The 12,532-nt window shown below is 51.0% G+C and overlaps 1 protein-coding gene across 1 annotated transcript in view; it reads right to left on the bottom strand.

Moving 5' to 3' along the window:
- Positions 1-12,532, bottom strand: part of LOC137912263 (receptor tyrosine-protein kinase erbB-4-like) — a 119,363-nt gene that overhangs the window by 14,808 nt on the left and 92,023 nt on the right. Inside the window, exons 14-19 of the mRNA XM_068756613.1 lie at positions 12,333-12,426; positions 10,858-11,012; positions 9,011-9,055; positions 7,085-7,217; positions 2,370-2,492; positions 1,922-2,020 (exon numbers count right to left, since the gene is read on the bottom strand). Coding sequence (XP_068612714.1) covers positions 1,922-2,020; positions 2,370-2,492; positions 7,085-7,217; positions 9,011-9,055; positions 10,858-11,012; positions 12,333-12,426 — 649 coding nt within the window. The remainder of the gene's footprint in view (positions 1-1,921; positions 2,021-2,369; positions 2,493-7,084; positions 7,218-9,010; positions 9,056-10,857; positions 11,013-12,332; positions 12,427-12,532) is intronic.

Below are 12,532 nucleotides of genomic sequence, written 5' to 3'. Positions count from 1 at the left end.
AGAAACCAGTCGGATGTCCCTGTCGCCTACGACTCAAAGTATGAAGCAGGACTCAGTGCTTACGTCCATGCATCTCTTGTACCGATAATGAATCTGCAGATTTTCCGACCGGAGTCGGATGCATAAATTAAGACTTGTGGAATGACGAGCGTATCTGGTGCACAGCATCCGTCCTGCAGAAAAGCATCTTCAAAGCCGCACCAACGCCGGCCGTTTTTCATCTATATTTTAAGGAGTCTAAAACTCCCATGCTCTCGCCGTAGCTGTTCCACGCCGCTCCTCCGTGCATTTGATTTAATAAGCCCGTGCATAATCTTTCCCCCCCCACCCCCCCACCCGTTCGACATGGAAGTGCAAATGCATTTCCTGTCTCCCCTCTCATCTCCGTCTGCAGCAGATGGACGTGGATGCTTTTTGAACAGTTGGGACTCGTTGGGTAATTGTTATTGCGGCGCTGCAAGCAGAAGGATGTGTGGCGGTGATGAAGTGTTATGACGGCGAGGGCTGATACTTGCGGTCGGGCGTCTTTATGCGTTATGTGGCTGAGCAGAAGCTGGTCGGTGCTTAAAAACACTCACTTCAGTCCTCCTCCTCATCACCTATTTCCTCTCTGGCTCTCATTTTGCGTGCGCACGCATGCCGACACGCACTCTAAAACACTCATAGTCAAGGACGCGCGCGCCCTCCTATCGGCACGGCAAATGGTCGAGGAGGTGTGAATCCAGGCTCGGCCCCGGGGGGCAGCTGATAGATGGATGAGGTGCCGTTTTAAATTTAGGTGCCAACAAATGAGCTCAGAGGGAAGCGGCGACTGCGGGAGTGGGAGTAGATTAATCCTAAAGGGAAAGGGAGGTGCAGAGGCCAGGAGGAGGCTTATTGGCACCATCAACGCCCTGATTTAAAGAGACTCCCTACCCCAAGGAGTGCCGCTACATCCCGACTTCATAAAACCACCTGCTTACCACGCGACTACCGCCGTTACACGCCTCCAGCCGCCTCTTTGCCGGGGCGGTCCCTTCATCCACGCAACAAAGAGGAGACGGAACGGAGGAAGGAGGACATGGCGTGTGACAAAATGAACCAAGTCGGGCTAAACTCTCGCTCCGACTTTCAGAGAACTTTTGTGTGTGCATGAACCAGTGTGTGTGTGTGTGTGTGTGTGTTTGCCTCTCATCTCCCTGAGCTCTGACCTCCATTACTGCCGGCTGACCCTCCTTTCCCACCGAGTTTCGGCTTCCCTCGCAGACACACGCTTCGCGCAGATTGCAGGTGATTGACTGGCAAAGCTGTGTGAAGTGTGCATGCTAATGATACAATACAGTGTGTGTTTGCATCACAACATAAATTAGTTTGCTTTGAGTCCTTCGCCGTTCCACATGCGAAATGATCAGCTCGCTCGAATTCGCGCATTCGCCAACGTAAGCTGCCGCCCCGAGGCCACGGCTACCTGGGGAGCCTCGCTGTTGAAGGCGCCGCCGTTCGGACACGCACGTGTGTATATAGGTGTGAAATTTTCAGAGTGCGTTTGGAGCCGGCACTCCAGTGGCTGGTTTCCCAGTGGCGAGGCGTGAGCCTGCCTTTAGATTGCTGTTTAACCAGGCGGCAGACAGAGCACATTGGCTCTGGATGGACGGAGACCCCCCGCTGGGAGTAGAGAGGCGGAGGGAAGGGAAGATGCAGGGATAGGAATGGGTTGAACAAATTCTCTCTATTAGGGATGAAAAGTGAAAATCAGCTCTGTGATTAGGCCTGAAAAACATATTTGAGTCAACATTTTTCATCCAGGAGCCTCATATGTGCTGTTTAATGGAGTCTCCATCCATGAGCTCTGACTGATTTGTTCCAAGAAGGGACGACCCGACTTCGGCAACCCCCCCCACCCCCCCAAAAAAACCAGCCACTTAATACGATATATACTCACGTCCATGAACTCCACGTTGGCTTTGGGGCCGGTGGCCTCGTTGAGGATCTTAATCGCCACGGGGATCTTCACCGTCTCACCTTCTGGGACCCAGATGCCCTGAAATAAAAGCAATGGCCATGAATGCTCTGCCATCCCATAACCAGGCCCGTCGCTAAGGCTACGGCAATCGCCTGCAAACGGCCGCCTGCAAACGTCCCTCTGAGGGTCGCGGTGTGACTGGTGATGGATGGAAACCTACAAATCGGCATCGACTCTCTGCGCTCGCAGCACTGGGTTATAATAAGCAGAGAAACTGAAACAGGTTAATAGCAGTAAAATATGGCTCTAAAATTAAATAGGCCCATCGATATCGCAATTGAAGGAAACATAGAGGTATTTAGTTTTAGGGTGGTGTGAACAATTTCCCCAAGGGCAAGCGGCGCTGGTAAGCAAATGGCATATCCACCTTGTAGACGGTCCCAAAAGCCCCCGAGCCGAGAATCTTGACCCTCTTGAGCTCTGTCTCCTTCAGGATCCGTAGCTGAGCCTGGTTGGGGGCCGTCCCGCTGGGGGTCAGCGGTTCCACCAGCTGAAAACACCAAGACAACATATTTGGTGTTTATCCACCTCTTTAGAACAACAACAGCAGCAGCAGCAATAACAAAAGCTTCAGGTATTCCTCTCTGCCGCCATTTTGTCTTGTGGAACTTTGCATCCCTTTGCTCCGGGAGGAAACACTGTTAACCTCTTAGCTCTCGGCGCCGTGGCAGTTCCCCCCCCCGAGGTGTTGGTTGCAAAACCCGGTTGGGGCCTCAAAGTCCTTCGACAGAAGCCGCAACCTGAGCCACACAGATAGCATGTAGCATTTAGCGCACACGTATCGACCAATCGCACACAAAGCACATTTCAGCCCCACAAAACACACATCCAGACACACACACACAGGAGAAGTCGATGCCTCTGATCAATACGTGTCTTAATGAGCCTATCAGCCTATCAGGCGCCTCCTTCGCCGCGGTTTATCAGCGGCATAATCACCCGGCTCAGCCACGGCCATCAAACAATATAATGAGACCATATATCAGTCGGTCAGCCACACAACCGCTCACTTTACGTGACATAAAGCCATCGGCTCAACGGGGAGAAAGCCACGCCAGCCGCACAACGGACGACATCGCCCGCAGGTCCGCAGCGACACGCCGTTTAATGGGTACTGCTACGGCCGGGGCCTGACGGCGCCGCGTAACGCCTGCTGCGATATCGCTGCAGGAAAGGAGTTAGCAGATGGAGGACAAGGGATAAATAGCGAGAGGACAGAGCGAGTCGAAAAGGGAAGAGGCGGCAGCGAGAGGATGGCTTGAGTGATGGTGTAATAGTCAGGCAGCATTGGACAACTCCATCTTCGCCTGACGTCGAGAACATTTTCTCAGAAAATCTTATTTTCCCCTCAAACAATAACAGGACGGAATGTGAACGCACTCTGTCTGCCGGTGAGGAAGACGGAGCGTTTTGATCAGGGCTCCCCTAAAGCGCTTGCAAACGGACCCATGTGGCGAAGTGCTTTTGCCTATTCCCTTTGTTTTGCGGGGGGGGGGGGGGGGGGGAGGAGGAGACAGAAGACTTGCCGGGAAGGATGGGACGTCGGCGAGGAAGGGGAGGATGGAGGGGAACGCCACAGGAGGACGCTTCGGCGTATTTTAATGTGCTAAAAACGCTGCGTTTCCTCCAATGGCGCGCTGTCTAAGCTGCGTCAGGAACTTTTATTGCAGCCGCCGTGAAGCTGAAAGCGGCCATTAAAAAGCCTCCAAGTCAGAGGCTTGAGCAGGAGCAGCTATTGAAGGCCATAAATTACACGGAACTACGGATGGGATTTGCATCGCGCCCGGCCAAACAGCCGCATGTGCATCCGCTCCTTTGCTGCACGAAGAAAAAAAAAAAAAAAAGGAAAGCGCCGCGGCGGCGTCCTCGGAGCAGATGGCGGCGGGCTCTAGCTGTTATTGTTTCATTAGCACGAGGCCGGACCGGGCCTGATGAGGGGAGGAGAGAAGCGCTCTGTTAAATAAGATGCAACATCCATGGCCTACAAAACTCTCCAGAGCTCCTTCCCTTCGCACGCTCACCCCCCCCCGCCCCCGCCACTTTATTTACCAGCTAATAATGCGGCCTGCCGTCGCCAAATGAGCTCCGCCGCCGCCGCAGTGCAGAGGATTCAGACGCTTCATTGGCCAAATAAGCAGCGTGTTCGGGCCGCGAGCGAGAATACATTCACTGAATTATTCTCTATTGAATAAGTAAACAACGTCCCCAAACACAAACTTGCGCCACCAGCCCCCGGGTTTTCCGCTTTAGCGCGGCATTGCTCAAAGAAAGGGATTGTTGTGCTGCGTTCCGGAGCTCAGCTGGACGATGATCGTCTCATTATTTCAGCTCATTCTTCAAATACGGAACTTTTTAAAGGACATTCTTTCGTGTTCGTGAGGTTGCGTGACTCGGACCCTGCAAGGAGAACAGAGAAATGCCTGGAAATAGTCTCGCATGTAAAGCGCCACTCATTGGGAGAGAGTTTATTAGCATGCAAAGGCATTTTGTTCTCAGAATTAAAGAGTCCATCATTTGTTCTCAGACCGGCCGTTTCGAAGAACCGTAACGCGGGATGGGTTTAATCATCGGTGCTAATTTAGAGTTCCTTGAATGACGATTCGATCCGGAAACTTGCGTTCCTGTGACTTTTCTTTTCTGGTCTCCATGGTGATGGGAGCCCATGTGACTCAGGCCTTCACTGTTTGATGATGCCTGGATGCACATTCTTCACATCCGTTACATCCTGATGGGCAACATTTTGATTTTTGTCCTACAGCTATTTGGATACTTGTCCATTCAAGTCATTTAATCCCAAGAGGGTGAAATAAACCCAGCGTGAAGATGCCTCACCTCTCATTTAAGTTCATTCATGTTGTCAAAGAGGATCTTTCCTTTGCTGTGACTGAATGAGGATGAGGATGATGACGCACACGGCATTACAGAAACATGCTGGCATGCATTTTAATTGTTTCTACGAACGACTGAACAATTCTTCATTCCCTAATCTCCAAAAATACTCCTTTATTTCTTGAACAGTTGTTCTGACACCCCTGCGATGATCGGCATATTTTTAATTACTGGGATCTCGTTCTAAATGCATAAAAGCTTCCGGAATATTTGAGCGCCACGCTGCCGCTCTCCATGCGTCTGTAATAACATCCCGGCATGACCAGCAGCGAACGGCGGGAGCTGTCAAAGCGGAACGCCTTCTCATGAGGGAGCAGCCTGGGAGCTGTCCACAGCCCGTGGTGCTGAAACGCTCACGTGGGGCAACCGTAAGCAAAGCAGCTGGGAGTGGCGGGGCGGCTTTAGGGGCTGATTTCAAGGGCATTAGATCAGCTGCAATGGAGGAGGTCAAAGTTCACCGCCTGGGGTCGCCGTGCAACAAGCGAGGGGACTGCCAGCGTCTGAATGTGAGGAGAACGCCGGAGTGTCCCGGTGACGGGCGCGTGACAAGCGGCGTGGACCAACGGAGCGGAAACGCGGCGCCTCCGGCCCCAGCTGTCACCTCCGGGGAGGCGCGGGGAGATTAAACAGGAGCGCTGGGTGTCTGGTGGCGAGTGTGAACGACGGATAAATAGAGATCAAGACGTAGAGAGAAAAGGGAAGCGCAGAGACGGAATGGTAAAACAAAGACAACAATAGTGACGCGCGTTTTGCCAGCCGCGCAACAGCCTCCGCACGCGTCCTTGATATGGAAATGTCGGCTGAAGCCTCAGATCCCATTCTGACAGCGAGCACTGGAGGCATCTTCTCCCCGTCTGACGCGGGACGTGAGCTCTGTTTTTAAAAAGCCATTGCACACGGGAAGGAGGGGGGGGGGGGGGTCCCTGAGCCTTCCGTGTCCCCAAATCCCTCCTCCTGACAAGCTTGATCTCCGTCTGCAGCCTCAGCGCCGTCATTTGTTCGAGTGGAGAAGCAACAGTCGCCGAGTCGTCCAAAAGCCTATCGCGTGCTTTCATCAGCGAAACACAGACTGCAACGGGTGCAGGTTTTTTTTTATTTTTTTTAAGTATTATGCTGGTTGGTAAAACGTTCCGATGGAAATGGAACAGGGAATGGATTTCACGCGCAAACGCACAGATTCAACGATTGAGGACGGCTCAAACGTCTGCAGGAGTTTTCAGACTCAGCTAGCTGAACAGGAGCGTCAGATCTGCTGCCTGATGCTACGTTAGCCTCAATCATTCGTGCTGCATGCAAAGAAGTGTCCTGTAAGGTGCCCTCTTATTGGTTGAATATCACAGCTATTTGGAAGAAGCTTCCTCCTGGAGTGTGGAGTCCTGCTTTGGATTCTGTGCAGCATGGAGATGCAAGAGGGATCAACAAGATCACCGCCCTCCAGCTTGATCATTTCCGTCCATCCTCGTCCGCGGCGGTGCATTAGCGGATTCCGTCCGAGCGGCTGATTAAGATGGATGTGTGCGGTTGGGATGGGGAAACAGAAACTGCCCGTGGCTCATCCGACGCTCATCTCCAGGCTGACAGCTGTCTATAACGCCGCTGCCTCCACCTGTAAATTGTACTAATGCAGACTGACAGGCCGCCTGCCGCCGCCCTCTGAGGAAGGCCACTCGGCCAACCGGCCGGGCAGAGGGGAGGGACACAGGTGATCATGCGCGCACACTCACCTTCACCTCAATCTTTGACTTTCTCCTTTGAATATAAAGTCCGCTCTGCCATCCGAGAGCTTCCCAGAAACGAACCCTCGCCAAGGCCGGATCGATGGGCCGTGGCAGCCGTGCAGGATTTTTTAAAAACGTTACGCGCGAGGAATACCGGAGCCAAGGTTTAACGCTTCAAGGTTCGCTTGCGGTTAAGGGTGCATCTGGAAATCCAAGACAACGAAGGAGAAGGAAAAGCCCTCTCTTTGTGCGTTTCTGTGGTTTAATTAAAGACACGCCTTGCTTTTCATTTCCATTTCAAATTAAAAGCATGGCTGAAAGAGGAAGTGTTAAATCTCCTCTCTTGAATTCATGAATTTAATTACAGGTTGGATATTTGTTGGAGAAAACACTGGGGCGTTATGAATTTAAAAAGATGGACGACAGCATTTTCATTTCCGGCAGGAAACGCCACGACGACCCCGACCCCTCTCACCTCCGTCTCCAAGAAGCGCCGCAGGGCCCTCTTCTTTTTGATGCTCTTGCGGCGAACATAAACGGCCACGCTGAGCGCCAGGATGACGATGATGAATAGGCCGCCGATGATGCCAGCTGCTATTAGCGGGGTTCTGTCGAGCCAGAGGAGGAGAAGAAGCATTAACGGCGCTGAAACATTACGGAACCAAAAGGCACTTTGAGAGGACGCATGAACCTGAGCCAAAAAATTCTCCAACCTGCTGTTATCCTGTCATCCCGCAGTCTTTGAATCTAGCATTCTATAGCATCCTCTTTTCTCACTTCTTCTCCTCCTGACCTCCCAATCCTCTCCGTCCTCCCCTCTTTATTGCTCGTTCCACCCTCCGTCACCACTTTTCCGGATGGACCGATTCCTCCACGGCAATTTCCGAGTGAGAGGCGCTTCTATTTTCACAGGTAACAAGTAAAAACCTTTAAGGGAGGGGCGTCGGAGAAGCTGCAGGATCTTTGTTATTTCATTTATTTTTTTAAAAACGTTATTTTCTAGGCTTTCGTAAAGTTAATTGAACTTAATATTTGATGAAAGAGATAATAATGCAATTAGCACGTGCAATTTGAAACAACCCGCTGTTGTTTGCATTTATTTATTGGTTTCCTCAGATGATATCACATTTGGTGTTGATTGATTTGATCCTCGTTTTCATTTAGACTTGGTTTTCTACAACTGAACAGCTAAAGCGGCTACAATTTCACACTTTCCAGGATTTTTTAAAATCCAAATCTGCTTCCAGCCGGCCTTAATGCTGGAGCGTGAATCCGTCTCTGCACTAATAAAGACACTAATGCATTTGACATTTACATTCCCCTTGCTCTTGCCTCTCCTTCTCTGCCACCATTCAATCCTGTCCATCTATTCAGCCGTCTTTTCTTTAACGTCACGCACTTCTCCTCCCATCCCTCTCCCACTGTCGCATTCTCGACTGTCTTCCGTCTTCACCGGCCTCTAATCGACAAACCGCAGACATGGGCCGGAAATAAAGCAACTCCTTCCAACTGATACTTGAAGTTCAGAACTTAGCTGTCGGGACCATTAGCAAGCTAATGGAAGATTCATGTACCGTGGCGCTAGGTGCTGCAGCGGTGGCCGTATCGATTGTGACAACCCTACAGGAGGGAGGGGGGGGGGGGGCTTGAAATTTACAAAGAGGCTGTGGGCTTTGGCGTAATGAAATATAAGGCCATGTGGTGAATAGTAATGCAGCAGTTTAGAGCGATTAGCTCCAAGTGGTGGAGAGAGGCAAGGAGAAATAGCATCAGTGGGGGGGGGGGCATAATAAAGACAACATAAGATGAGAGAAAGGTGGATTTACATGCAGGAGGCGAGAGAGAATGGACTAAACTGGTGGTGAGAAAAATGAGAGGGAGGTGATACTCTAATTAGGAGCAGAGGGTTCCCTGCGGAGGAGGTGACACGGGGTCACCAGAGGAGAGGAGGATTAAGAGCCGGAGAACAAGTCTGAGACTAGAGGGAGGCAGAGGAAACCAAAAGAAGACGTCCGCCTGATCCGAGCCAGGAAAGCCATAAAAGGAGCGCCACGCTTCCTGTTTACTCGGCGCAATTCTAATACGTCTGTCTCTGATTGGAGACGCAGGAAGTATTTGCCGACTTGTTTAGCTTCAGACCGGCTGATATGAGAGGACTATTAATCACCCCCCTGCTCCCGACTCCTCCATCACGCCATACGTCCCTAACAATAATTATAACGGGGACATTGATAATAATTAATGCCTATTAAATTCTGATTGATGTCAGAAAGTCATCCACGTGTTGAGGAACGCAAAGCTGCCGCCAGTCTTAATGAGAAGCATGAGAAACATAAAACAAGGAGAGGAAGGAATCCGGGATCCGGGGCCGGCCCACCCTTGGCTCCTGGAGTTTTCTTACCTGTCCATCATCCGAACGCAATCTTGGAGCCTTGGCCCGACGCACCTGAGAGGGAGACAAACCAGAGAGACCATCCATTAAATCCGGGGCAGGGTGATGAGTAAACCTCATGTTGTCTTGTCTCCACGTCAATCAGGACAATTTATTTTACGGCTCCGAATAGAGGAAAAGTTTATTTACATCACCAGAATAATCAAGAGCTCTGGAACATAACACACCGATCAACAGGTTTAACATCAGGTGAGCAGGAAGGGACGCCTCGCTGCTCATTAACTGGACCTCCTTGAGTGGAGGACTTGAAGCAGCAGGAAGGACACAGGAGACCGGCTCCGGAATGCTTCAGTGTGTGTGTTTACGCGTGTGTGCGCGTGCACGGGAGCTGCATGTCCGAACGAGACGCGACAAATTAGAGAGCAAATTAGGAGAGCTGGCCAACTCTGGAATTAAATCAGGTGACAACGGCGGCTCCTTCAAAGCGCTGTCAGTGACGTGGGGTGCCAGCTAGCTAATTAGTGCGCAATCAGTGTCTGCATCCGATGTCGCGTGCGTGTGTGTGTGTGTGTGTGTGTGCTTCCTGGATCACCAGAGAACAAACGCAGCGTTCTGACAGGAAACACCGGGAGCTCATTCCTACGGTGTCGCCGTTTGAAAACAGCTGCATGTTTCCGCCGGTTATTTTTCTCTCTGTGAGAAACAGGAGTTTATATGATTATAATTTTTTTTATTAAAGCCCGACACCACAGGGCCACCCGGCAGCCAGAATCTGAAGATCATGTTTTGGTGGTACAGTTCCCTCGAATAGGAGGGACGTAAACAGGAAGTAGAAGGCGTGGCCTAGGAGGTTGGTCGGTTTGCAGATTTCCTTGATAACCTGGAAGGTCTTTTAAATGTTATCTTGAACAATTTGACGGGGATGTTTGGGACTCCGCTCTTCTTCTGGGCTCCCTGTCCCCCCCCCCCAGGAAAGCTGGAGGAGGCGGCTTGAGAGAGGGAAGTCTGGACTTCTCAGCTGCCCGGAACCGGATAATTGGAAGGAAACGGACCGATAGATAGAGTTCAGCTATCATCTGTTGTAGTCAATCCAGAGCGCCCTGTTGCTGGAGGGCAGGATAAGATGACTCGACACGATGGAGGTGTTGCCATGCCGATGACAGATGAGTGATCACTGAGTCAGGAATAGGAATGTGAGGAGAGCTGTCATGGCAAAATTACATCTCTCTTCATCTCTTCCTCCTCTCCTTTGCATCCATCTTTTACCCCAGCTACCATTTTTAAAAGCCCCTCCCACCCCACCTCTTCAGAGCCGCTCTGATATCATCAACACTTGCAGGGTAGTTGGTTCCCACTCCATTCCCTAGGGAAAAGCCAGAGTCAAATGTCGCAGCTGGGCTGACTTTAAAAGACGAAGGGGATGAAGACAGAACACCCATAGCCTCCATGTTTTTTTGAAGACGCATCCCGCTTTGCTTTGAAGCCGGCGGGACAGACGGCTGGACGGCGGCTTCGATAACGACTCCGAAGAAGCTTCCCATCAGTTCCAAAGCGAATTGTTGAAAGCCAAAACGGATTTCATTTACGACGACGGAAGACGGAATGGTCATAAATCCTCACATTTGAGGTGCCGGAAGAACAGAATGAAACTCTCTCGGCAGAACTCTTTGTCACTGAAGCATCAAAAGCTCACAGCTTTTGTCAGAAAGTAGAGAAAGTGCTTCTCTTTGTTGTTACTGCGCCGGGCCGAGCGGGTCGATCTCGTGGACGGGGGCATCTTAAGCCCAAGACCTTTAGAATCCGGATGCACATGGGGGGGGGGAATTCAAAGCTACGAACTTGCAGTCATGTCTTACCCCTGGCTGCAGTTGGCATGGCATGGGTGACACTCGTTGTTGGCCTTGGCGTACTTGAAGATGAAGCTGTTGGCGCCCTGCAGCCCATCGGGGCACTTCTCCACGCAATTGGGTCCGTCTTTGAAGTGGAGGCATTTCACACATTGGTCCGGGCCCTGGGAGAAGAGGGACAAAAGCCATTAGCGAGATTGAAAGGGGTGGGGAATGGAAAGGGATGCAAGAAATAAAAATGACAGGCAAAGAGGAAGAGGAGAAGAATAAAGTCAGGGAGAACGGGATGGGATCACACGGGAGAGAATTGGCGGCACGGAGAGAATAGCATCGAAGAGAATCAAATTCAAACCCGGTGGATCATGAATCAATTTGCTCACTTCCTGCTGAGAGCAGAAATGCGAGCGGCGGGCCGGTGATTCAGAACTGCAGACGAGCGACTTCTGCAGCGAAGCGCTGAAGAAACCAGGTCATATCAAAGTGCGTCGCATCAAATGCGAACGGCGGCGGCGGGATCAGTCAGACGATACCTCGATGATGGAGGCGCTGACTAAGGCGTGCCGAGACCGCCACCAGAAGGACGCCCCTCCCGCATCGTGACACATCCCAGATGCACGCCATCAATAAACAGGACTGCGTGTTTGTGTGCAAATGCTCCCCGGGATGAATGACTCTGGTCTTATTTACCACTTAACTGTGACCGGCATCTCAAACTCAGCCGCCTCCCTGAATCCTTGAGGATTCTCGCTCTCTTTTCCCCTTTAATCGCCGATTCCCTCGCAAAAGGTGACCAAACAAGGCATGCGGCACAGCAGGGCCTCTGAGGCGGTTTATCGGTTTTTGGCTCGCGGCCCCCCGAAGGACAACGGCGAGATAATCTGACCAGAAATGGGTTTAAAGTCTCCAAAGTTGTCTAAGAAATTAACCCCCCCCCCCCCCCAAAAATGAAAGATGCAAATCAGGACAATAAAGATGTGGCTGTCATGCGCACCTATAAGCACTTCTTGATTTGCTCTATTGATACTAAATGTTTAATTTCATTTCACAGGATTTACCGATAATTAACAAAAAAAAAAGAATACTTATTCCAGATTAAATGTAAAAACAAATAAAGTCATCCTGGTCATGTGACGCAGGTGCATTTGCAGTAACATGCATCATTTTTTGTGCAGGTTTTCAGCCTGATTTTGCCGCTTTGAGTGGGTGAGCCTGTGTACCTGCCGAGACCTTACTCCTAAAGCAGCTACAGTAGTTCATCATTCCTCCCATTCACCTCCCGTTAACCTTCGCAAACACAGCCCTTATATCTCCTGAATCTCCGCGCGGGCGACGGATAGAATCCCACAAAGGAAGATGGACGCCCGCTTTGCAAGGCGTACGACACGAGAGCCGCGTTTAAATCTCAAAGTACAAAAGGGGGTCTTCCTCCGGAAAGTGTCATTGAGTGAAAATGAAAGTTTCGGCGGATGTCTGGAGCGGCTCACCTGTCCGAGACATGTCACGGCGTTCCCATCCATCTCCTCGCACTGGCCGTCGCACTCCAGGCAAACGGATCCGTTGGCGAATTCACGCACTTCCCTGGTGGAGATAGAGGAACTGTGTATTATAGATTCGAGAGCGTAGCCGCGTTGAAATATTGATTCCGAAGCTGCTGAGGGAGGATTTTGAAGTTTGATGTGTGCAA

This window comes from Brachionichthys hirsutus, chromosome 24, assembly GCF_040956055.1.
Source record: "Brachionichthys hirsutus isolate HB-005 chromosome 24, CSIRO-AGI_Bhir_v1, whole genome shotgun sequence".
Taxonomy (NCBI): Eukaryota; Metazoa; Chordata; class Actinopteri; order Lophiiformes; family Brachionichthyidae; genus Brachionichthys; species Brachionichthys hirsutus.
Note: the sequence above shows the minus strand (reverse complement) of the source record. Positions and strands in the feature narration are given on the sequence as shown.